The sequence below is a fragment of the Dendropsophus ebraccatus genome, chromosome 1 (assembly GCF_027789765.1).
Source record: "Dendropsophus ebraccatus isolate aDenEbr1 chromosome 1, aDenEbr1.pat, whole genome shotgun sequence".
In the NCBI taxonomy this organism is placed as follows: domain Eukaryota; kingdom Metazoa; phylum Chordata; class Amphibia; order Anura; family Hylidae; genus Dendropsophus; species Dendropsophus ebraccatus.
Genome location: NC_091454.1, coordinates 18413036 through 18439839, shown reverse-complemented (window position 1 = coordinate 18439839; position 26804 = coordinate 18413036). Strand labels below are relative to the sequence as shown.

The following is a 26804-nucleotide window of genomic DNA, read 5'->3' as shown; positions in this document are numbered from 1 at the left end:
AGATAGATAGGAGATAGATAGATAGATAGATAGATAGATAGGAGATAGATAGATAGATAGATAGATAGATAGGAGATAGATAGATAGATAGATAGATAGATAGATAGGAGATAGATAGATAGATAGATAGATAGATAGATAGGAGATAGATAGATAGATAGATAGATAGATAGATAGGAGATAGATAGATAGATAGATAGATAGATAGATAGATAGATAGATAGATAGATAATAGATAGATAGATAGGAGATAGATAGATAGATAGGAGATAGAAAGAAAGAAAGAAAGAAAGAAAGAAAGAAAGAAAGAAAGAAAGAAAGAAAGAAAGAAAGAAAGAAGAGGATAGATAGAAAATAGATAATAGACAGACAGACAGATAGTAGATAGATAGATAGATAGATAGATAGATAATAGATAGATAGATAGATAGATAATAGATAGATAGATAGATAGATAATAGATAGATAATAGATAGATAGATAGATAGATAGATAGAGTCTGATGTGTTAAAAAAAAAAACTTTTTTCTACTAACTTTTTGCATCCATGTTAAGTAAAAAAAAAAAAACGTATTTCCCGGTCTGGGTGTAACAGAACCTTCCGCCTCCTCGTGTTCTTACCTGCATATCACGGCGAGTAATGAAGCCTTTATCCTCAATATCACAGATCTGGAAAAACTCATGTGCTTTCCCCAGCATTGCCTCCAGCCCCAGCTCTTGCCCCCATGTCCACTTCAGATCGTCCTTTGCGGCCTCGGATTCGGATGACCTTTGCTTCACTTGTAACGTTGGAGAATTTTCCGAGGCGGCCATTGCACCGTCTACTTCTTCTGGTAGAAGCTTTAAACTCTGGTCAAGAACCTGGATGTTAAAGGTAGAGAAAAAAAAATAAACCTGAAAGTGCATTAGTGTCTGGCGGTGATGCTTCTGATCATCTCTTAGCAACCGTCTCTTTAATTAGCCACGAAAGGCAGGAAAAAAAAAAAGAAAAGGGAAAAGGGCTTTTTGAAAATCTGATTCTCATTCTGTTCCTTTAATAAACTGGACTGGAACACAACGCACAGGCAGATCCAAGGCTACAAGAATAGGCGAATAATTACTTCCCTCCAGAGCAGGGACCTAGCCGGACGAGTGGTACAAAGCACAGCGCTCTCCAGGCCTCTTATAGTCCAACTCATTGCCCAACATTACAGACAAGGATCTATGGAAGAATATAGTTATTAGGTTCATTCGTATATATCCTCTTCCTCCTCTTAGAGGTCTAACATAAAGCTCCGGGACCACAGTACAAGATTTGTATCTACCATGTACCATTTATAACACAAGTATCTTCTAATGAGCACCTCCTGGGTGTGACTGCTACCTCCGCCTCCTATAGCTCCGCCCCCGCTGAGCCCATTGTGCATCATTATTATCATCATCACCACAGAATCTTCATAGTAAGGTATCTCTCTCTCTATCTATATATATATATATATATATATATATATATATATATATATATAGTAATACCTTATTTGAGATGAAGATTCTGTGGTAATGATGATGATAATAATGATGCTTTAAAAACTTGGAATTTAGACTGGAATTTATCTTGGAATTTAGACTGTGACTCCAATAGGGGACAGGGCCGATGGGAGTGCTGTGGAATATGTTAGAAATATTTCTTTCTATATGTGTATATAAATATATATATAGCTCCGCCCCCGCTGAGCCCATTGTGCAACATAATCATCTTCATCACCACAGAATCTTTAACTCAAGTAAGGTATCACTATATATATATATATATATATATATATATATATATATATTGATACCTTATTTGAGATGAAGATTCTGTCGTGATGAAGATGATACACAATGGGCTCAGCCATATACATATATATATATATATATATATATATATATATACATATATATATATATAATTCTAACATATTCCACAACACTTACATCAGCCCTGTCCCCAATCAGTGAGTTTTTAAAGTTTGTTTCAAAATTAGAATGGCCAAAGGAAACTTACCCATACACATAGAGAACATACAGTACAATCCTCGGCAGACATTGGCCATAATGGGTTTTGAACCCACGACTCTAGGCAAGATAACTGTGCTAACCTGATCCATCTAGTTGGAAAATTTAGAAAAATTAAAAAAATAAACTAAACTTGTGGTGTCCTAGCAGCACGTATGCTTGGCGACCACTGCAGATTGAAAAGGGTGGACGTCAAGCATACGCGCTTCTGCTTCATTCATACTCTATTGACTCTATGCAATGGGCATATAGTCCTCTGTGTTATTGTGGCTGGAAATGAATGATCTTGTCCCCGTATATCCTCATTTAGATGACCATCAATCATATCTTGTCCACTAATGTTTTTGTTGTACAGTCATGGCCAAAAGTTTTGAGAATTATACAAATATTAATTTTTACAAAGTCTACTGCTTCCATTTTTAAAATGGCAATTTGCATATACTCCAGAATGTTATAAAGAGTGATCAGCTTAACAGCAATTACTTGCAAAGTCAATATTTGCCTAGAAAATGAACTTTATCCCCCAAAACACATTTCAACATCACTTCAGCCCTGCCTTAAAAGGACCAGCTAACATCATTTCAGTGATTGCTCCATTAAAACAGGTGTGGGTGTTGATGAGGACAGGGCTAGAGACCAATCTGTCATGATTAAGTAAGAATGACACCACTGGACACTTTAAAAGAAGGCTGGTGCTTGGCATCATTGTTTCTCTTCTCTTAACCATGGTTATCTCTAAAGAAACACGTGCAGTCATCATTGCTCTGCACAAAAATGGCCTAACAGGGAAGAGTATCGCAGCTAGAAAGATTGCACCTCAGTCAACAATCTATCGCATCATCAAGAACTTCAAGGAGAGAGAGGTTCCATTGTTGCCAAAAAGGCTCCAGGGCACCCAAGAAAGACCAGCAAGCGGCAGGACCGTCTCTTAAAAGTGTTTCAGCTGCAGGATCGGGCTACCAGCAGTGCAGAGCTTGCTCAGGAATGGCAGCAGGCAGGTGTGAGTGCATCTGCACGCACTGTGAGACTACGGAGACTCTTGGAGCAAGGTCTGGTCTCAAGGAGGGCAGCAAAGAAGCCACTTCTCTGCAGAAAAAACATCAGGGACAGACTGATACTCTGCAAAAGGTACAGGGAGTGGATTGCTGAGGACTGGGGGAAAGGTCCAGGGAGTGGACTGCTGAGGACTGGGGTAAAATCATTTTCTCTGATGAATCCCCTTTCCGATTGTTTAGGACATCTGAGACACCAGTCTTGTCTCATGCCAACTGTAAAGCATCCTGAAACCATTCATGTGTGGGGTTGCTTCTCAGCCAAGGGAATCGGCTCTCTCACAGTCTTGCCTAAAAACACAGCCATGAATAAAGAATGGTACCAGAATGTCCTCCAAGAGCAACTTCTCCCAACCGTCCAAGAGCAGTTTGGAGATCAACAATGACTTTTCCAGCATGGTGGAGCACCTGGCCATAAAGCAAAGGTGATAACTAAATGGCTCAGGGAACAAAACATAGAGATTTTGGGTCCATGGCCTGGAAACTCCCCAGATCTTAATCCCATTGAGAACTTGTGGTCAATCATCAAGAGACGAGTGGACAAACAAAAACAACAAATTCTGACAAAATGCAAGCATTGATTGTACAAGAATGGACTGCTATCAGTCAGGATTTGGTCCAGAAGTTGATTGAGAGCAGCCAGAGAGAATTGCAGAGGTCCTGAAGAAGAAGGGTCAACACTGCAAATATTGACTTGCTGCATTAACTCCTTCTGTCAATATAAGCTTCTGTTACTCATAATATGATTGCAATTATATTTCTGTATGTGATAAAAACATCTGACAAACACACATAAAAACCAGAGGGCAGCAGATCATGTGAAAATATAATATTTGTGTCATTCTCAGAACTTTTGGCCATGACTGTAGACGTAATAGACAGTAATTGCCAGGGAGCAGCTCAGTTCAGGGATCTCGGTGTGTAGGCTTGAAGTGTTATTCTACTGACTTTTAGCTATTTTGGTTTATCTCTATGTTACAACACAGTGCAATGAGTTCCCTAGGGATACATGTATACAATTATCTATATGACTCATATGTCAATTATTAGTTTATACAGTATTGGTAAGAAGGTTTGTATACAGATGACCTCCAGATTATAGGGATTCAAACAATCCATACATATATATGGGTTTAGGGGGGGGGGGCATCAATATGATCTCCATCCCATGTGACTGTAAGGGGTTTTTAGGGTAAGATTGCCTGTCACCACCATCTTGTTTATTGAGAGCCACCTTAGACCTGCCACACTGGTAGTCCACACTGTGCATAAAAGGTAAATCAAGGCTTCCCTCCCATCTCTGGCCACTAATAAAGTTCTAGGTAACTGTTCCTTGTGTAAATACGTGTGTTTCTACTATGAACACAGTGCTGCCTCCTGAATGTCAACTCGCTCTTCCTCCTATTAAAGTATTTCTGCCTCAGAAACACAAAATGTGGTGTGAAGACAGCCTTATTAATCATCATTGCTTAGACCTGGGCTGCTTTTATGATTTAACCACTTTTTGCAATCACCATTCCCACCTCCCTCCATCTTGTCATCAGCAGCAGCCGCAGTTCCCTGCTTAGACAAGGGCTGCTATTATGATGTAACCCCCTTTCTTGTTTTACTCCCCTCTCCTACATTGTCAGCAGCAGCAGTTCACTGCTTAGACCAGGGCTGCATTTGTAATATAACCCAATATAAGAAAACCCTCCCCCACATGACATCTATAATATCCTATATTGTAAATATTATTTAAGGGGGTATGCTGGCAAAAAATTGTCTGGTTTCAGAGGTATATAGATTTTTAATTTATTTCTATAAAAAAAAACTTAAGTCTTCTTGGTCTTATCTGGTGCTGTATGTCCTACAGGAAGTGGTGTATTCTTTCCAGTCTGACACAGTGCTCTCTGCTTTTTTTATTAATTCTTAGAAAGTACATAGGAAGGTTTGTGTCAGCTGAGAATTTCTACTCTCTTAGTCACATTCGCCTCACTTTCACAAGGACATCCATATAATACTAAATATATGCACTTTTTTGTTTCAGAAATTTTTTTAAAATTTTTTTTTTTAACAATACTGTTAAAAATAATATATCATCCAATACCATCCAGTAGCAGTAGTATATACTGTCTCTTTTCTAAAACAGAAGGATATAAAAGGTCATGTTATCCAGGTCTAAGATCTTATCTGTCTATTATTTTAGACAGTAAAAGGGCAAAACCATCAAAATGTGCGGAGGACAGATAGATATGATTGATCGAAAGTGAATCTCAGGAATGACCTTGGAACGCAATGGAATTTCTTCAAGTAAAAATCAGGACAAGTAAGCGGTCTCCTGCTTAAAGCTATATACATAGTGACATTGAATAGTGGGGGGTCACTTAGGAAAGCTGTTTGTGTCCATCAAGCAACGGATCGCAAACTATATCCGATTTACTTAATAAAAAATAAATTCTCCTTCCAGCTTTGACGTCAGCTTAGTATATCAGTGTAAGAAGCCATGTTACCTGAGGGGGGATACATTCACAAATAGAGTCTCAATAAACATCAATTATTCAGTGATACTATTCAGATATTACTCAGAGGGGTTGTCCCAGCTGGACGTTCCCTTGGTGACCTGCTGGCGATCAGCGGTTGGAAGCTTTGAGCAGCTGTATCTTTTACCTGCACTGGCCACTACTGGAGAAATGGGGTATTACACGACCCTTATTCAAATTAAGCACAGGTTGGTACAGGGTCATTCTGAGTCCTCCAGAGATTAAAACTATATCTTCTTTACTTTTATTTAAAAAAAAAAAAATAAATAATAATAATAATAATAATTAGCTACAGTTAGCTTTATTATTTTAGCCTAAAAAATCATATTAGTTAAATAATGTCATTAAAAGAAGAAGAAGACAAGGATCCATAGACAGAGTACAGCAAGAGTACAGCAGCTGAAAACCCAGTGATCGCCTGTTATGGGGAAGAAAAATCTGCAAATTTTACCTGCAGCGGCCACTGCAGGAGAACTGCGGTATTACACCACCATATTCAATTGAATGGATTTCTAAGTTATAGGGGGACATTGGTTGAGACCAGCGTACGAGCTCGCCGGTCTCAAATTAGGCCCCACCCTCCTTTCCCCGACTGGACTCACTAAGAGACGCACACCTCTTAGTAAACCCGGACGGCTCTGTGTCCGAACCTGCGCCCGGTGCAACCAATCTACTCCTACTTTCAGCAGGTGCAGATTTGTATCATGATTTATGCCTGCGATTTATGAGGTGCGAGAGGAGGCCATGCCTTCTCCCCGCCCTGCTGCACCCCCTCTGCCCACCCACTAAGCGAGCAGGGCATACGACAGGCATCCGTCAGGGAGAAGGGGCGAATCTGCACCAGGGGCGCAACATTAATACATGTCCCCCCATAATAACTTCCAGAATGGGAGCCATTCTTTGCATAGTTACACCACTATCACCAAAATTAAAAATTTTACGTCTTCCAGTATTTATCAGCTGCTGTATGTCCTGCAGGAAGTGATGTATTCTTTCCAGTCTGACACAGTGCTCTCTGCTGCCACCTCTGTCCATGTCAGGAACTGTCCAGAGCAGGAGAGGTTTTCTGTGGGGATTTGCTACTGCTCTGGACAGTTCCTGACATGGACAGAGGTGGCAGCAGAGAGCACTGTGTCAGACTGGAAAGAATACACCACTTCCTGCAGGGCATACAGCAGCTAAGTTGATTTGAAAAAATGTGGTATTTTATTAGGCAGTCTGCCATACACTCCAGAATAGCTGTATTTTTGCTTTCCCCCTCTCCTAGGTTCTTTTCGCATTTGTATGTCCCACAATACCTTGTTACCAATTAAGATCCCCATCAATAACTCTTGACAAATGTCAAGATGCATTGAATACATCTGCAGCGTTAAGCAACGCGCCGTCCGCTCTGGAAATCTTCTTCCATTAAGAATGTATTAGCCTGTAATGATCTTAGGAGAAAATCTCGTTTTATCTAACAATATGGAATTATAGTATAATGTCTGGATATCACATTATTGATTGTATATAGGTTACATATATCATGTGTGTAGCATCAACCCATCGTGGCCGATCCCTAATGAAGCAGAGCCGAGAGCAGGCACTGAGGAGGTGAATATCACTCATGAGGTATTGTCTTAAAGGGCATGTCAACCTGCGAGCATTACTTTACATTTTATATGTCAAGATGATCTCATTAAAAAATGGGTCACATTATATAAATATATTACATTACTCTATCCTATATTATACTCCAGAGCTGCACTCACTATTCTGCTGGTGGGGTCACTGTGTACATTCATTACTGATCCTGAGTAACATCCTGTATTATACCCCAGAGCTGCACTCGCTATTCTGCTAGTGTACATATATTACATTCAGGGCCGGATTAAGGTTGGTGGAGGTCCTGGGCAACAATTTTGTTGGGGGCTCCCCCACAAATAAACCATACAGCATTCTATACAGGTGGCTGATTACTGTAGGGGACTTAGCACCTACCCCTCCACACTCCTGGCTGTATGGCTCAGCATCCTCCTCTGTTCTGCATGTGATGGTCCCTAGAGGCTGCAGTCCAGAGGAAGATGCCAGGCCCTAGAGACAGGATGGTGGAGGGGTGAGCATCGCGGTGTGTTCCCACTTAATTCAATGTGAGAACACAGCACTTTAACACTTTCTGTGCTCTCTTGCCCACTGTGTTAGCCCCCACAGCTAGCATGTGCAGTTGGGAATCGCAGGCAGACCTGGACTTGCAAGTCTAAGTCCCATCTTCAGTTCCCAACCATATAAACTACCTGAAGCAGTAAAGAGCAGAAAGTACTTAAAGGCTGTGTATAATCTATAGCGGATATGGTACATGTGAATATACCCTAAGGATCATGGCATATATAGCTGCACACAGGCTACATGTCATATGCTGCACACAGGCTATATATACACCATATGCTCTACACAGGCTATATATACACCATATGCTGCACACAGGCTATATATACACCACATGCTGCACACAGGCTATATATCATACACTGCACACAGGCTATATGTCATATGCTGCACACAGGCTATATATACACCATATGCTGCACACAGGCTATATATCATACACTGCACACAGGCTATATACCATACACTGCACACAGGCTATATGTCATATGCTGCACACAGGCTATATACCATACACTGCACACAGGCTATATACCATACACTGCCCACAGGCAATATATCATAGGCTGCACACAGGCTATATATCATACACTGCACACAGGCTATATACCATACACTGCACACAGGCTATATCTCATACACTGCACACAGGCTATATACCATACACTGCACACAGGCAATATATCATAGGCTGCACACAGGCTATATATCATACACTGCACACAGATTACATGTCATATGCTGCACACAGGCTATATCTCATACACTGCACACAGGGTATATATTAAAGGCTGCACACAGGCTATATACCATACACTGCACACAGGCTATATATTATAGGCTGCACACAGGCTATATACCATACACTGCACACAGGCTATATATCATACACTGCACACAGGCTACATGTCATATGCTGCACACAGGCTATATATATATATATATATATATATATATATATCACTCTGCTCTGATATATGCCCCTATAGTATATACCCCTGCTCTGATATATGCCTCTATAGTATATACCCCTGCTCTGATGTGCCAATACAAAACAAAACCTCATACTCACCTGATCTGGGCAGATGAATGGTCTTCTCTCTTCTGGCTCTTCTCTGTTCCTTTAGCCTGTCAGCCACTGTGACAGATGCTCCAGCATGCTCCATGATGTCACATCCCTGTTGGAGAGATCAGTTTTCCTTGCTAAGGTCCCACACAGTCCTCTCCTCAGTGAGGGGAAGGGACAAGGGGGAGTGAGGACCTCGGCAGGAGATAGGCACCCGGAAGCTTGACAGGAAGAATCCATTCAAAGACCCACCAGGTGGGAGTCTGGGCCTTCCGGGAGGGAGATGCTTACACAGGATTAACCCTACACCTCCCTCCCTCCCTGGACAGCATGCAGTGTGGCCAGTGCTGTGTCCAGGTAAGGTTTCCACATGCTTTTTGCGCGTGGGACTGGCTCCCAGACACCACTTTTGGGTTTGGGCTGGTGGAGGCCCCCTAGTGGTGGAGGCCCCACTAATTACATTACTTATCCTGTACTGATCCTGAGATATAATATATACGGGAAATACACTGCGCACACGTGCCAGCTGCTGGTATTCGCAGTAGAGCTCCATAATACGCCAGGCCACATTGACACAATAAGAAACTTTGTGATTATAGTTTATTTGCACATTATAAAATAAGCAATCTGTGATGTCGAATCTGTGATGTCATCAGATACAGGTGATGTAACAACTATTATTCATCTGTCACCTGTTATGAGTTTTATTACATCTGCTATGGGTCCCATCAACTCTTAGAGGAAAGTCACCAATAGTGATTAATAGGAAGTATCCATATACATATAGAGGTAAGAAAATAATAATAATAATAATAATAATAATAATAATAATAATAATAATAAAGTGCTTACAGCTCTGTGGTACAATACTGGATGTAACTCAGGATCAGTACAGGATCAGTAATGTAATATATGTACACAGTGACCCCACCAGCAGAATAGCGAGCGAGTGCAGCTCTGGGGTATAATACAGGATGTAACTCAGGATCAGTAATGTAATGTATGTACATGGAGACCTCACCAGCAGAATAGTGAGTGCAGCTCTGGAATATAATACAGGATGTAACTCAGGATCAGTACAGGATCAGTAATGTAATGTATGTACACAGTGACCGCACCAGCAGAATAGCGAGTACAGCTCTGGCGTATAATACAGGATGTAACTCAGGATCAGTAATGTAATGTATGTACACAGTGACCCCACTAGCAGAATAGTGATCGATCGCAGCTCTGGAGTATAATACAGAATGTAACTCAGGATCAGTAATGTAATATATGTAAACAGTGACCCCACCAGCAGAATAGTGAGTGCAGCTCTGGGATATAATACAGGATGTAACTCAGGATTAGTAATGTAATGTATGTACACAGTGACCGCACCAGCAGAATAGCGAGTGCAGCTCTGGGGTATAATACAGGATCAGTAATGTAATACAGTATATGTACACAGTGACCCCACCAGCAGAATAGTAAGTGCGGCTCTGGGATATAATACAGGATGTAACTCAGGATCAGTACAGGATCAGTAATGTAATGTATGTACACAGTGACCGCACCAGCAGAATAGCGAGTACAGCTCTGGCGTATAATACAGGATGTAACTCAGGATCAGTACAGGATAAGTAATGTAATATATGTACACTGTGCCCCCACCAGCAGAATAGTGAGTGCAGCTCTGGAGTATAATACAGAATGTAAATCAGGATCAGTAATGTATATACATAGTGCCCCCACCAGCAGAACAGTGATCGCAGCTCTGGAGTATAATACAGGATGTAACTCAGGATCAGTACAGGATCAGTAATAATAAACCATAAGAAGCAGGTGTCTGTGAGACTCCCTTTCCGTTCACCCCGTGTGCTGTATCCAGTAGACATCTATGAAGTGAGTTGATTTTCAGAGGCCGCGACTCCCTTATCACTCATGGTATAAACACATTAGAGGCAGCCTGAGCACCAGGTACATGACGTCGCCTCTAAACACGTCTAATCTGTCAATTGTAGCAAAGCCAGTGGTAGCGGAACCTTAAGAACGCTCGGAGATCACTATCAGGAGGCTTCTCCTTCTCCTGTACTAGTCTCTGCTGTAATATTTAGACACAAAAGCGGAGATTTATCAAACATGGTGTAAAGTGAAACTGGCTCAGTTGCCCCTAGCAACCAATCAGATTCCACCTATCATTTTCCAAAGTCTGTGAGGAATGCTTGATAAATCTCCCCCTTCATAACCCTATTACAAATGTGTGTGTGTATAAATATATATATATATATATATATATATATATATATATATATAAAATCTAAATCAGCAGTAGATGTGATATAAAGCAAGTTTGCAATTTACATTCATTAGTTATTTTTTTTTAGTTATCATGGAAATCACGGCACTTCCTGTTTTCTGACTCTTTTTTTTCTTAAGAAACAGGAAACAATCAGAAAACAGGAAGTCCTGTGTATCCCAGGCTATCTGGGCGCTCACAGAGAGAAGGCAGCCATGTGATTGATGGACACATTGAGCCGTGACTCTCTGTACTGGCCAGAATTCCTGTGTTTAGTCTGTTTTTTTCAACCAGCACAGGTCAGAAAATCTGCCTTCAGGAAACTGGACCTGGATTTCTGGTAAGGATAGCTGTTATGTATCTTCCTCTAGGAGACTGGACCTGGATTTCTGGTAAGGATAGCTGTTATGTATCTTCCTCTAGGAGACTGGACCTGGATTTCTGGTAAGTATAGCTGTTATGTATCTGCCGTCAGGAGACTGGACCTGGATTTCTGGTAAGTACAGCTGTTATGTATCTGCCATCAGGAGACTGGACCTGGATTTCTGGTAACTATAGCTGTTATGTATCTGCCTTCAGGAGACTGGACCTGGATTTCTGGTAAGTATAGCTGTTATATATCTGCCGTCAGGAGACTGGACCTGGATTTCTGGTAAGTATAGCTGTTATGTATCTTCCTCTAGGAGACTGGACCTGGATTTCTGGTAAGTATAGCTGTTATGTATCTGCCGTCAGAAGACTGGACCTGGATTTCTGGTAAGTACAGCTGTTATGTTTCTGCCATCAGGAGACTGGACCTGGATTTCTGGTAAGTATAGCTGTTATGTATCTGCCTTCAGGAGACTGGACCTGGATTTCTGGTAAGTATAGCTGTTATGTATCTGCCGTCAGGAGACTGGACCTGGATTTCTGGTAAGTATAGCTGTTATGTATCTGCCGTCAGGAGACTGGACCTGGATTTTTGGTAAGGATAGCTGTTATGTATCTTCTTCTAGGAGACTGGACCTCGAGTTCTGGTAAGTATAGCTGTTATGTATCTGCCGTCAGGAGACTGGACCTGGATTTCTGGTAAGTATAGCTGTTATGTATCTGCCGTCAGGAGACTGTACCTGGATTTCTGGTAAGTACAGCTGTTATGTATCTGCCGTCAGGAGACTGGACCTGGATTTCTGGTAAGTATAGCTGTTATGTATCTGCCTTCAGGAGACTGGACCTGGATTTCTGGTAACTATAGCTGTTATGTATCTGCCTTCAGGAGACTGGACCTAGATTTCTGGTAAGTGTAGCTGTTATGTATCTGCCTTCAGGAGACTGGACCTGGATTTCTGGTAAGTATAGCTGTTATGTATCTGCCGTCAGGAGACTGTACCTGGATTTCTGGTAAGTGCAGCTGTTATGTATCTGCCGTCAGGAGACTGGACCTGGATTTCTGGTAAGTATAGCTGTTATGTATCTGCCTTCAGGAGACTGGACCTGGATTTCTGGTAACTATAGCTGTTATGTATCTGCCTTCAGGAGACTGGACCTAGATTTCTGGTAAGTGTAGCTGTTATGTATCTGCCGCCAGGAGACTGGACCTGGATTTCTGGTAAGTCCAGCTTTGTGTTACAGCATGATAACAACAACAAAAATAATGAATGTATATTGCAAACTTGCTTTATATAACATCTATTGTTGATTCAGATGTTTAAAGTTATAATGACAGTGACACTTTCATTATTTTTTTTTTATTTGTTTATTTTATTTCTTTAATAAAGTTATATAGGTTTGTACTATACTCTGCTAAGCTGAGCATGCACATGTATGGAAGAATCTGGATGAATGACTGCTCGCCGAACAGCTTTAAAAGTGTATGCTCACCTTTAGGCTGGTTATAAAGAATAGATGACTGTTGGCCAGATGCTTGTTTAGCCCTCTCTCCCGACCCCTCATATATATGTATACTCCGCATGCATGTGTATCAGACTCTTGTGGTGAATGATATAATTGAATCCTTCTGTTTTGGTAGGGAAAGGACTGGCATCATGTCCTGTACACGTTACAAAGTGAGTTGGTCCCAGTGATGACGGCAGGTTCGGATCACATGATCACACTATCCACATTACAATAAAAGAGCTAAAGTCACATGGTCTCCGAGCTCACACTAGAAGAACACAGATAAATGATCAGGGAGTGTTTCCTATGCGGGATGTGTACACTCGGCGATAGAGGAAAAAAGTCAAACAAATATGTGTGTGCAGGAATGACTGCAGTATTGGTGTCGAATCCAAGATTTGTGGGGAAAATCGGCATAGACAATCAGCTGCATTTCCCTTTAAAGTACAAAAGTTAACTCCCTGTTATATTGGAACTCATGCCCCAGCTACTCTACCTAAAGCTGCCCATATACTTTATATTAAAGGGGTACTCCAGCGAAAAAAATTCTCTTTCAAATCATCTGGTTTTAGAAAGTTATATAGATTTGTAGTTTACTTCTATCTAAAAAATCTCGTCTTCCAGTACTTATCAGCTGCTGTATACTCTGCAGGAAGTAGTGCTTTCTTTTTAGTCTGACACAGTGCTCTCTGCTGCCACCTCTGTCCATGTCAGGAACTGTCCAGAGCAGAAGCAAACCCCCATAGAAAACCTCTCCTGCTCTGGACAGTTCCTGACATGGACAGAATGGAAAGAATACACCACTTCCTGCAGGACGTACAGCAGCTGCTAGGTACTGGAAGACTTTTAAATAGACGTAGATAACAAATCTATATAACTTTCTGATACCAGTCGATTTCAATGAAAAAGATTTTCACTGGATAACCCCTTTAAAGTAGACGAAAGCAGATCATTTAGATCAAAATGTGACATTTACACTTATACTTTCATTTCCAACTAAAAATTAAAAACAATAACTTAAAAAAAATAAATAATAATAAGAAGATGATAGTATACACAGAGGAGCGGAAGAGTCATTATTGGGTTAGGTTATATGGATAGACGGACCTAGTGTTTGTTTACCCCTTTATACCCCTTGGGCCAACTTTTTGACTCCTTTTCGCTAACTTTCAGAGAGAGGAATCCCTTATAGGTTCTTAAAGGGGTACTTCAGAATTTTTTTTTTCCTTTCGAATCAACTGTTGTCTAAAAGTTATATAGATTTGTAATTTATTTCTACTTAAAAATCTTCAGTCTTCTACTACTTATCAGCTGCTGTCTGCCCTGCAGGTACCTGGGGATTCTTTCCAGTCGGACACAGTGCTCTCTGCTGCCACTTCTGTCCATTAAGGAACTGTCCAGAGCAGGAGAAGTTTTCGATTGGGATTTGCTACTGTCATAGGCTGTCAACATGTAATAGAAAAGGGCATGGGGTCAATTTTCGGCCTATTTCACTAGGACAGCATTGACTAATATAAGTTGCTGCTTCTAGATCGGAGTATTGTATATTGGAAATTACTATGTTTGTAGTGGGAGCCATATATAACATTAGATTATCCAGTCAGTGCTTTCTGTATAATGGTCACGGAGCTGGACCGACTATTAAAACCTTTATAGGGTAAAACGAAGCCGCCACTTAGAATTAGATCATTGCTGGAATATGTCCGGTCACAAGTTTTATAGGGATAGATGAGACAGGAGAGTGAGAAACAGGACGCTAGTATCAGCTCAGTAAGTAGTGATCCTTTAAGTCATCCAAGGCTGTGGACCATATTCTAGGAGCCACCGTAGCCGATGGTGGAAAGTACAGGGATTAAAATATTGTCAGTGATGTCATCAATGAGGTCACATGGGATGTGGTGATAGGAAAGAGTAAGCATTTCCAATTGTGTGATATTTTGGCATTATATTATATATCATGGACAGGGGTTCTTTAGGCCCACTAGAGATGATTAGTCTTAAAGGGGTAGTTCTCCTTTTTTTTCTTTTCTTCAAATGAAACTCGTGCCAGAAAGTTATATAGATTTGTAATTTACTTGTATTAAAAAATCTTCAGTCTTCCCATACTTATCAGCAGGTGTATGTCCTGCAGGAAGTGATGTATTCTTTCCAGTCTGAGACAGTGCTCTCTGCTGCCACCTCTGTCCATGTCCATGTATATATAAAAGTAAATTACAAATCTCTGGCACTTTTTTGTACCAGATGATCTGCAATTTAATATTTTTTTTAACTACCCCTTAAAGGCTAATGTCCATCTATGCAGAACATGCAGGCATCCACTGGTAATCGTTTCAGGTCCATGGTGTTTTGGGTCTTTAGGACCAGACAACATTTAGCCGTTCAGATATTATAATTGGTGAGGATCCAGATACAAAGACCTGAAAAAAAGGCGTGAAGATCTCAACTGGGCCCCTATATTTTGGGCTCAGATATCCTCCAAAAGCCAAGCACAAGATTTATCAAACATGGTGTAAAGTGAAACTGGCTCAGTTGCCCCTAGCAACCAATCAGATTCCACCTTTCATTCCTCACAGACTCTTTGGAAAATGAAAGGTGGAATCTGATTGGTTGCTAGGGGCAACTGAGCCAGTTTCACTTTACACCATGTTTGATAAATCTCCCCTACTGTGTATGAAGGCCTATGAGTCTATGCACCATTGTGAGTGGTATTGTCACCCTTGGGACCCCATTCACATGATCAGTCCAACCCCAATACCCAGTGATCACACATTTACCCCCTATACTGTGGATAGGTAATAAACCCTATAATACAAGGCCCTTCTGTCATTTTACCCTCTTTAGTGCACTTATAATGTGTCTGTATGTGACCTGAAACCATTAAAGATGTACATAACAGGGGGTTCTGATGGCAAGCAGTTTTGCAATATACTTTCTTTTTCCTTTTTTTCCTAATTTTAAGTTTTCTATGTTTAAATCAATGTTATACATATGGCCACTAGGTGTCTCCCTTCACTATGCATGTGTACAGCTGCTACGCGTCCACATTCAATAGCAAATAATCCTGGGGTTGCTTGCATTGTATGGTCAGCTCTCCTGTCACACAGCACCAAAACCTGAAACCTGACTGAATTGTTACATAACAAAGAGCATTGTCTCCTGGTAAGCATACATAGCTCATAATATAACAATATTGTGGTGTATTCCTTCCAGTCTGACACAGTGCTCTCTGCTGCCCCCTCTGTCCATGTCAGGAACTGTGCAGAGCAGGAGAGGTTTTCTATGGGGATTTGCTACTGCCATAGGCTATGGTAACACGTAGTATGAGACCGGCCGTTCCGTGACCCGACCAGGTCATGGAACGGCCGGTCTCAGAAAAGATAATCCCGGATGATCTTTAGCGCCGCAGAGTTCTGATGCGGGCGCATCAGTTTGCGTTCTCATCAGAACTCCCCACCACACACTATGGAGCGAGTGTCCGGAGCCGCACACTCTATAGTGTGCACTGACAGGGTTCAATGAATAGCAGTCGCAGAAAACTGACATGTCCGTTTTCTACGGCGCCACTAGGGATCCCAGCCGGAGTGTATACCCTGTGTATACACTGTGGCCGGGATTCCCTCGGCCTGCAGCACAATGTAATTTCCGTACCAATCACGGCCATTGCGACAAAGGCCGTGATTAGTACGGAACTTACATTGTGTGAACATGGCCATAGGCTGTATCCATGTTTTCCAAGGACTCCCTAGGTCTGCATCCAACTTCTTCAGCCACCGGTAATCAAATGCTGAATGATCAGACTAGAACATGCTTGGGTTACGCTCATCTCTTTTGGTTATTAAGGGGTTAATATCCTCCTGCTCCTGTAGTTCTTATCATGAAAAAAGCAGAAATAAATTCCCCCGTTTCCCGTATTTCAGGATAATATATCTATATGGCGTTTCTATCTGGGTGCTGCACATTTGCATCCAGCGAGAGTTTGCACCTGATTGTCATTGAAATGTGAAGCGAAATGTAAATGAAGCCGTACTGTGCATAATGACAGGAGCGGGAACATACGTTCCGGTGAATTCTTCTATGACTGACATGCCTAGAAGACTGAATATATAAGATGCATTCATTTACTCCACGCTTTGTGGTTGCCTTGGTTTATATTCATGGTATACATAGTACATGTAGATCGCTGGATTTGTGGGTATATAGATACTATTACTGTTACTATGGGAGCCCTCTATTTATCCTTACAGTGTTCACGTAGTTCTCAAATACAAGGATAGAGCTCAGCTCCGGTCTGCTTCGCCAATCCTTATAACATTTTAGCTATCTCCATGAGACATGCAGTTACATTTCTAGAAAGTTCTGAGACTAGAAATTGATAGTATATTCCATAATATTGGGATGTCTATTTTGTTGCAGGTGATCCGTGTTAATGCTAGGGGGTCACCAACAAACGTGTACTACTATGCAGCACTAGATCCCGTCATTTAATGCACATAATATCCTAGAGTAGCACCATATTGTTGAAAAAAATACTGCTCTACCTGTATAGCCAAACACCAAACTGCACCAATACATACTGCTCCACCTGTGTAATCTACTATATGCTGCACAAATAAAGAATGCTCTACTCATATAACCCAACACCACACTGCACAAAAACATACTACTTCACCTGTATAATCCAACAGCACATTGCACCAAAACCTACTGCTCCACCTGTATAACACAACACTATACTGCACAAATAAATGCTGCTCCACCTGTATAACCCAACAACACACTACACCAATAAATACAGCTCCACCTGTATAACCCAACATCACACTGCACTAAGACATATTGCTCCACCTGTAAACTAACACCACAGTGCAGCCTTTGACCACAGTGTAGTCCCAACTATGTGCTGATGTGGGGCACTCGTGCCTGTTCTCGAGATCACAGGTGGGTCCTGGTGGTCAAACCTTCTTAGAATCAGACAACTATCCTGTGGATTGGGTAAAACTGTTTTAACGTGTTACTATGGTGTCCCACTACGGCTGTTGCTATTCTTTACACCTCTCGTAAAAGTCTGTACTTGTCTGTGATTTCACTATAGCTGTTGTGTTACTAAAGATGACCACTAGATGTCGCTATAGTGTGTAACTAAGGTCTAGAAGCTGCACAGCTGAAGTATACTAAAGGGTTATTGTTTGTGTACGTACCAGATTCTGTTGTCCAGTAAGATTTCTCCTTTCTTCTGCCCGATTCTCTCTTTTCTATCCTGTTTCTATTGCACTCTTTACACCCAACCACAGCGCAGCACACTCGCTAGTTAGGAAATTAGTCCCTTGGGTGAAGGAGGAGTCTAAGCTGAGCTTTGGAGGATGCAGCTCAGATAGTTCTCCACAGTGGTTCTACCTGGGCCCTGGCCCTCTGCCAGGTCCCCCCTTTACAACTTAGTTCTTAGTCAATACCCCGCATGGGTAGGACGCAGAACAGCCAGCTCTTACAACTCTCTTTCTTGAAACATCAAACATGCTGTATGATGCGCTGCTAAGCCCTCCAGGAGAGGACTAGCCTACAGATAACCTCAACCCATGCCGAGAAATAGGATTCAGTACAGTGCAGGACAGTCTCCGCAGAAAAGCCAAAGAGCTAGTTACTGACCTGGGTGGAGTAAAGTTACGTAAAGTCTATAAACTCCATCTAGCAGCGCGGGTGTACTTAGGAAATCCTAACCATTCCGCTCAACCCAGGTAACAGAGTCTGGGGCCTGTGTCACCCATCAGTACGGTTCAGCCAAAGGTAGTGGGCAGAAGGCTGTGTGAAGACTATAGGAAAAGTCAAAACGCAGGCACAGGTTGTTTATTCTTCTAGTATTCTAGAAGCACTCCATCCTCCCGGAAGAGCACATTACTAATTGGGTTAAGACTCTCACGGCACCCTCCTCTCTACTACCTCAGTACAACCTTATCAACTCTACTACATCCTACTCAGCACTTATCTCACAGATCTAGTGGTTCCATGTATGTGTATTTATTGGAAATGTATCAAGTGTACTTGAAGATCGTTGTATTACTGGGTCTGTAATTACTGACTACCACCTGCACAGCACTTACACCGTAACCTTATCTGTGGGTGGCGGGTCCTACCACTATTCAGGAGGGTTACTACACCACTCGGACCATCTGTGACTACACTATCCCAAGAGACCCCTCAGAAACCCGACAGGACACCGACCACAGGGGAGAAGGCCTTATCTTCTAAAAGCAGGTGTGCCATCACACCTGTGTGCCCACCAGGCACTGGCGTCACGTGACAAAACCCTTAAGGTCCAGCTGTGTCTCGGCCATCCATCACATCATCGGGGGGCACACCACATTACTGTCATTTGCACTAAATTTTGACAGGCCCTTCAGAGACCCACTATGCCCCCGAGATACAGCCGGGGGGCAGCCAAGACATCCTGCATCTTTGCTTCACAGATTCCAAGAGAGAGAACAAATAAATTGGATTTGATCGACAGCCTTGCACTTGCCCAGCTATTATTTCATATCACTGTAGGCCTGGCAGTAACACTTTAAGTTGGAATACCCCTTTAATGATGGTCCCAACTCTTTCTACTTTTAACATTTTCGGCTCTGTTCACACCACAACATAATATTGCACCCGTTGCAAATATTATCAGCACGCAATAAACCCTATTGACTTACAATGGTGCCCATTGAGTATCATATCATGTTTTTTGCTGTTTTGAGTGGAAGAGTATTTCACGCAGTATTATACATTCTGTCAAATCTGCCTGGACGGCCACAGGGTGTGAACATAGCCCTAGACCCGTCAGAAGATTTATGACATTCCTCCCCCAGTACAGGCTTTATCCATCTCCTCTGGCTGTGTATTATACGTTGTCTTTCCAGATGGTTTACATGAGTTTTTTCCTGTTTTGTGAGGTGGCAGCGGGTGACAGATGACGCCACATAACTGATCTTTTGTTAAAACTCTCTAAGTAAAGTAGAATTTCTCAATGTTGTCAGCCCCCGGGGTCCTGCAGGAACAAGACAGGCAAGTTTTTTTTTTTCACTTGTCACTTGCGATGTTCAAAACATTCTTGAACATGAGAAGAAAAAGTGTTTCCAGTGGCGTTCATTCATTTACATAAAGCATTTGTAATCTATACTGTACGTAAACTGTGCCGAGTACGGCCTCATATGGCGGCTCCAATTCCATAGACTCTTATAGCCGATGGCTGTGACCTTTATTGGAAGGGATATTATACTTTTATTAGTGGATTAGCTCAGCCATAGGATAATAAAAAGAAAAAAGTATTAGTAGCGGATTATAATAGGTCAGTTTCGGGTGGTAGCTCGGGGCCCTGAGCTCCTGAGGGGCCCATGGCCCCCCAAACAGACTTATGTTCAGTCATGATTTGCATAAAAATTGCAGCTTTTTACCGCAATTTTGCACAAATCAGGGCAAAACTGCAGCCAGGAGACAAAGCAGTAACATTAGAGAATATATTGAAGGACCTTATCATGTGACAATGATGTCACCACAGGTCCTTTACAGACTGCATTATGGAGGAAAAAGACTTAAGTTAGTGCAGCCATAGTCACAGTGGGTTGGGGGAGCCCAAGCTTGGTGAACAGCCCAAGGCCCATAGTAAAGTTAATCTGCCTACGGGGCAATTATCAGCCTAAAGGGCCAATTATTGCCCCCATGTAAAAGTGATCAGCTGATGAACTAGCAAACACTCATAGATTGCTAGAGATCATTCACTGCTAGTCGTTGAGCCATTTAAAGGGACCTTTCAATGAGAGCTCATCGAGAACATAGCCAGTGGGCCCTCCTATTGGGCTGCCAAACATGACCTGGCAAAGTTCCAGTCTCTTTAAGAGGATGACTAAGGGCCCTATTCCACTGGACGATTACCGTTCGCATAATCGTTAACGATTAACGATCTCAAACGACCGCTTTTGCGAAAGACTTGAAAACGTTCACTCATTTCCATGGAACGATAATCGTTACTTATGATCGTATTTGCGATCGTTTTTTCTTTGCTATTTCTTCGCTATTGCGTCCGTATCTACTGCAAACGACCGAACGACATCTTATTCAATGCAAACGATTTGCGAACGTTTTGCGAATGAGCAACGATAAAAATAGGTCCAGGTCTTATAAAGCAATCAACGATTTTTCGTTCGGTCGTTAATCGTTAACTGCATTTCAACCGAACGATTATTGTTTAAATTCGAACGTTTTAACGATAATCTGAACAATAATCGTCCGGTGGAATAGGACCCTAAGAAGGAACTGAGGTCAGGTATCTGTTAAGGAAGAACAAGCCCCAAGCCCGTTTACAGCCAAAAAGAAGCCCTACAGCTAATATGCCACCAGGTTCCTGTACAACTTAGCTGGTCAGGATACCAGCAACCAAGGCAGGACCAGTGTTAGCCACAACAATCAGAGCATGGCCACTGTGAGCCGGCAAGGCAATGCCAATGTAAGCTTCTACAGCCCGGGAAGCACCACTGGGAACAGCCACCGCCTTAACTTGGATGCAGTCTGACTGAGAACTGTGGTAGGGGCCTTGTAAGTTATTACTCTTTAACTGGTAGACTGAGCCTGTCCGAAGGCCCAAGTGTCCTACTAGAAGAAAGTGGTGGGCCACTAAGAAGATAGATAGATAGATAGATCGATAGATAATAGATTGATTGTTAATAGATAGATAGATATATAGATAGATCATTAATAAATCGATAGATAGATAGATAGAAAGATAGGAGATAGATAGATAGATAGATAGATAGATAGATAGATAGATAGATAGGAGATAGGAGATAGATAGATAGATAGATAGATAGATAGATAGATAGATAGATAGATAGGAGATAGATAGATAGGAGATAGATAGATAGATAGATAGATAGATAGGAGATAGATAGATAGATAGATAGATAGATAGATAGGAGATAGATAGATAGATAGATAGATAGATAGATAGGAGATAGATAGATAGATAGATAGGAGATAGATAGATAGATAGATAGATAGATAGATAGATAGATAGATAGATAGATAATAGATAGGAGATAGATGATAGATAGATAGATAGATAGATAGATAGATAATAGATAGATAGATAGATAGATAGATAGATAGATAGATAGATAGGAGATAGATAGATAGATAGATAGATAGATAGATAGATAGATAGTAGATAGATAGATAGATAGATAGATAAATGATAGATAGATAGATAGATAGATAGATAGATAGATAGATAGGAGATAGATAGATAGATAGATAGATAGATAGATAGGAGATAGATAGATAGATAGATAGGAGATAGATAGATAGATAGATAGATAGATAGATAGGAGATAGATAGATAGATAGATAGATGATAGATTTGTGAGTATGTAATGGATAGGTACACAAAATTACTATTAGTCTCTCCATGTAACTTTGCTCATTCCAGGAAAATAGATGAAGTATTGCGGCCTCTTCGCTGCCATTATCATCAGTAATTGGAGTGGGGACATCAGTCTTATTCATAAAGACATTCTGTGAAATGTCAGGAAATGGCTCCTATGACTCCATAAACACTTCAGGTATTCCTGCTAATCCCGCAGCCTGAGAACGTCCCTCCGCCACCTCTACACTAACAAGTCACTGACTGGCTGCAAATATTGACCCAAGGTCTCACTTATTTTTTATAGCCGGAAAGTAAATATGACTGCACCGTCCTATATTATCAAAAGCCTTACAGCCATTCCTTGTCCCATCTGTATATTCTGCATTCACGTTCAGTGTCACTAAGTGGCTTAGCGCCATTTTTGTTACCTGTAAGCATGACCTAAGGTGATTTGCTTAGTGACTTATCTTCTAGGCCACTACCTACTAGGAGCCTAGTTATTGTAAAAACCTAATGGGGTTTATGTACTGGGAAAACTATCTAATTAGGCAATTATATACTTGGGAAACTAACTTCTTGGGCACCTACTATATATACTAGGGAAACTACCTACTTGTATACTGGGACACCTATCTACTGGGGGCTTATATGCTAAGGAAACTACTAACTGAGAGCCTATTTACCAGGGAAACCACCTACTGACAGTGTATCTACTGGGGAAACTACTATATATACTGGGAAAAAGACCTGCTGGTGTGGTGTCCCACCACAGGTGTTTCTATTTTAATCACCCCTTGCAAAAGCCTTGTACTTCGAAATTAAAGTGGTGATGAAGTTTTGTATAAGCTTTGCCACTAGATGTCGCTATGTATAAATGTTGCACAGCTGTAGTCACCTACGGGTTACTGTGTTGTGTTTTGGGATCCTGTACACCAATGAGAGATGCTGTTCTTTCTCTACCTATCTCTATTCTCTTTTCTTCTCACACTCTCTTCTCCACCACTCACAGAGGTTGTTGCATACACCCTGTAGGAAGTAGTCACATGGGGAGAGGAAGTGTAGTTCAGTTCTTCTCTGATTCTCTGAGGAGTAGCACACACAGATCAGGCATCCCTGCTGAGCTTAGCCAGGAGCCTGGCTCTTCCAGGTTCATTGTCCGGGACAGACTAGCTGTAGTGTACAGACACATATGGAGAACGCAGAGACTTTCTTTCCTAAAATAACTCTTCCACTTACGATGCAGTGTTAAACACTAAAGAGAGGACATGAACGCTCGTTACGAGCGTGCATAGTTACTGTGCAGAGCGCAGCAGCGGGCGGAGGGGGGGGGGGCCCTGCAGGGGGCATCATGGATGGGTAAGTAGATTACTTACCCATCCCGATGGCGCTCCCCCTGACAGGCTGGTGGCCGGAGCCCCTGTCGGCCAGAGCCCTGTGTATGCTGAGCTGCAGCAGGGGTCCGGACAGCTGGTCTCCGCGGTCCGCCAGTTGAGGACCCCTGTACTGGGGAATCTGCCTGCTTAGGCAACTATATACTGGGGAAACTACCTACTGGGGGCTCATATACTAGGGAAACTACCTACTGGGGCACCTAATATATAATGGGGAAACTACCTACTGGGGGCTTATATACTAGAGAAACTACCTACTGGGGGCTTATATACTGGGCAAACTACCTACTTAGGCAACTATATACTGGGGAAACTACCTACTGGGGCACCTAATATATAATGGGGAAACTACCTACTGGGGGCTTATATACTAGGGAAACTACCTACTGGGGGCTTATATACTGGGCAAACTACCTACTTAGGCAACTATATACTGGGGAAACTACCTACTGGGGCACCTAATATATAATGGGGAAACTACCTACTGGGGGCTCATATACTAGGGAAACTACCTACTGGGGGCTTATATACTGGGGAAACTACCTACTTAGGTAACTTTATATTGGAGAAACTACTTACTGGGGCCCTTACTATATATATATACTAGGAAAGCTACCTACTGGGGCCCTTACTATACAGTATATACTGGGGAAACTACCCAGTTGGCAACAAAAACATGCACCGAGAGCTGCTTTGTGTGGGTAATACCAATTGGGGAAGCTCAATATATTTAAGTTAACAATACTGTCACTTATATGGTGAACACGTGTCAACCATGTGATAACCGTAATTACATGTGACAGCTACGCCAGGGCCGTCATTAACATATTTGTTTGCATTAGTTACACGAAGCTTCCCGTCATTGAGCCGAGCATCCCCTTTTATTAGCAGGACTGACATAGTTCTAGTCATTGGTAAGCCATGTCACCTACATGTGAGCACATAGTGACACCATGAGGAGCTTTTCCCGAAGAGCTGATACAGTTTTTTAAGCCAAAGTTGGTCCAAAAAGAAGGAAATATATAAGAAATTACAATAATGAGAATGATGCCTCTCTATATGTCATTGTTTGAATTAGAGGGATTTCACCTTCATTATAGTCCTGTATTATACGTTACAGCTCCACAATGCCGTTTGTCATCGTGATGAATTGTCGAGCTCGCTGTGCCTGCTCTTATCCTATAAACCATACGTATGTATCCCAAAAATAACCTAAAAAAAACAACCAAATTACTTCTATTATGTCTGCATTATGAGAATTGTGCCAAGGAACGGATTCCCAGTCATGGACCACCATGGTCATATTAGATAGGTATAAGTAAAGTCTCTAAACACATAGGGGGAGATTTATCAAACTGGTGTAAAGTGAAACTGGCTCAGTTGCCCCTAGCAACCAATCAGATTCCACCTTTCATTCCTCACAGACTCTTTGGAAAATGAAAGGTGGAATCTGATTGGTTGCTAGGGGCAACTGAGCCAGTTTCACTTTACACCAGTTTGATAAATCTCCCCCAAAGTCTCCCGAACCTGCCAATTGTCTAATGCAGTGGTGGGGAACCTGTGGCCCTACAGCTGTCATGATGGAGGACAACAGGTTCCCTGCCACTAGTCCAATATATATATAAGGGATAAGACACAGATTCACCCCTTCTCGCTGGCGTACACCCACTAGCCCTATGAACGGGTGGGGGGCGTGGCAAGGAGGAGGAGGTATCCTGCTCGAAGGCGTAAATCATGATCCAAATCTACACATGATTCAAATCTAAATCATGATCCAAATCTACACATGAACACTCGGTTGGATGTAGGAACTGAGACACACAGTTGTTAAAGGGAACCTCGAAAGTCCCGGTCCCGGACCCCATCCCGCTGCCGAGAAATCCCCGTCGGAAGCCGTGCGCGCGCTCATCAGAGATGTGTCCGACGCCCATAGCAGTCTTTCTCTATGGGCTTCGGACTCCTCTCTGGTGAGCGCATGCACGGCTTCAGACGGATTTCTCGGCGGCAGGGCGGGGACCGGGACTTCGAGGAAGGGGTAAGTATAAGGGGCTCCACCGGGGAGTCGGGCGGGCTTCACCCCCGGCAGCCGGGGTGACAGGTCTCCTTTAAAGGTGTGCGGCCTCCATGGTCCAATACTTTAAGTTTATGATCACCAAAAGTTTTTGGCCTACATAAGAATTCTGAAAAGAAAAAAAAACTATGAATGTCATATCAAGTCTTAAAATATGTACTTTATAAGGTCTCCTGTATATCCTGCAATCTCTTCAGCAACCCTTTCTATATTAGCCCATGTAATGCCTCCTGCCCTATCCACTATCCTGTAGAAAGAAGCCTGCCAGCCAAAAAGGCTGAGAATGGGGACAGTCTTCCCCACCCATGTGTGCCAGTAGTGCACACACAGGTACTTTCTTTCCCTTCAATCAAGTCCTTACTGCTATACCATGACATTTACAACCTATTTTAAGCCAAAAAAAAGGACAGGACTAGCCAAAAAAAGGGCCCAGACAAGGGAAAATCCAGAAAATCACCATATTAAGTGGCCATTTCAGTCCAAATCAACTTACAAGCACAAGGACATGACAAGAGAAAAACCAAGGCTAGGTATCCATCCACAGACAGCTGTTTCGGGCTGTTGCCCCTCATTAGTGTGGAGCAGGATTCTGGCTAGGTTGAAGCAATGACTAGTAGAGCCATACTGGGAAACAGATCACTGATGTCAGGAAGACCAGACAAAGATAGCACTGTCAGCTGCTCAATGCAGTGAAATCCTAGATGCATTGCCCCCTGGGAAATACAAATATGCAAAAGCCTCATTTAAGAGTTTTGAAACACAGGATTAGCCACATATCCCTCCAGGAATTTCGCTGTGTTGATTGCTTTAACCAGCAGCCTACAGTGTCTTCTTTGGCTGGTCTTCCTGAGATCAGTGATCTGTTTATTGCATTGGTCTATTAGCCATTGCTCCCTCCTAGCCATAATCCTACTCCACAATGATGAAGGGCAACACCCCGAAACAGCTGTCTGTGGATACCTGCCACCTCTGTC

The 26804-nt window shown here is 42.1% G+C and overlaps 1 protein-coding gene across 1 annotated transcript in view; it reads right to left on the bottom strand.

Annotated features, from left to right (window-relative positions):
- The window catches only part of CRACR2A (calcium release activated channel regulator 2A), a 73894-nt gene that overhangs the window by 43088 nt on the left and 4002 nt on the right, over positions 1-26804 (bottom strand). Inside the window, exon 2 of the mRNA XM_069968523.1 lies at positions 621-860. Within this exon, the coding sequence (XP_069824624.1) occupies positions 621-812 (192 nt within the window). The 5' untranslated portion in view covers positions 813-860. The remainder of the gene's footprint in view (positions 1-620; positions 861-26804) is intronic.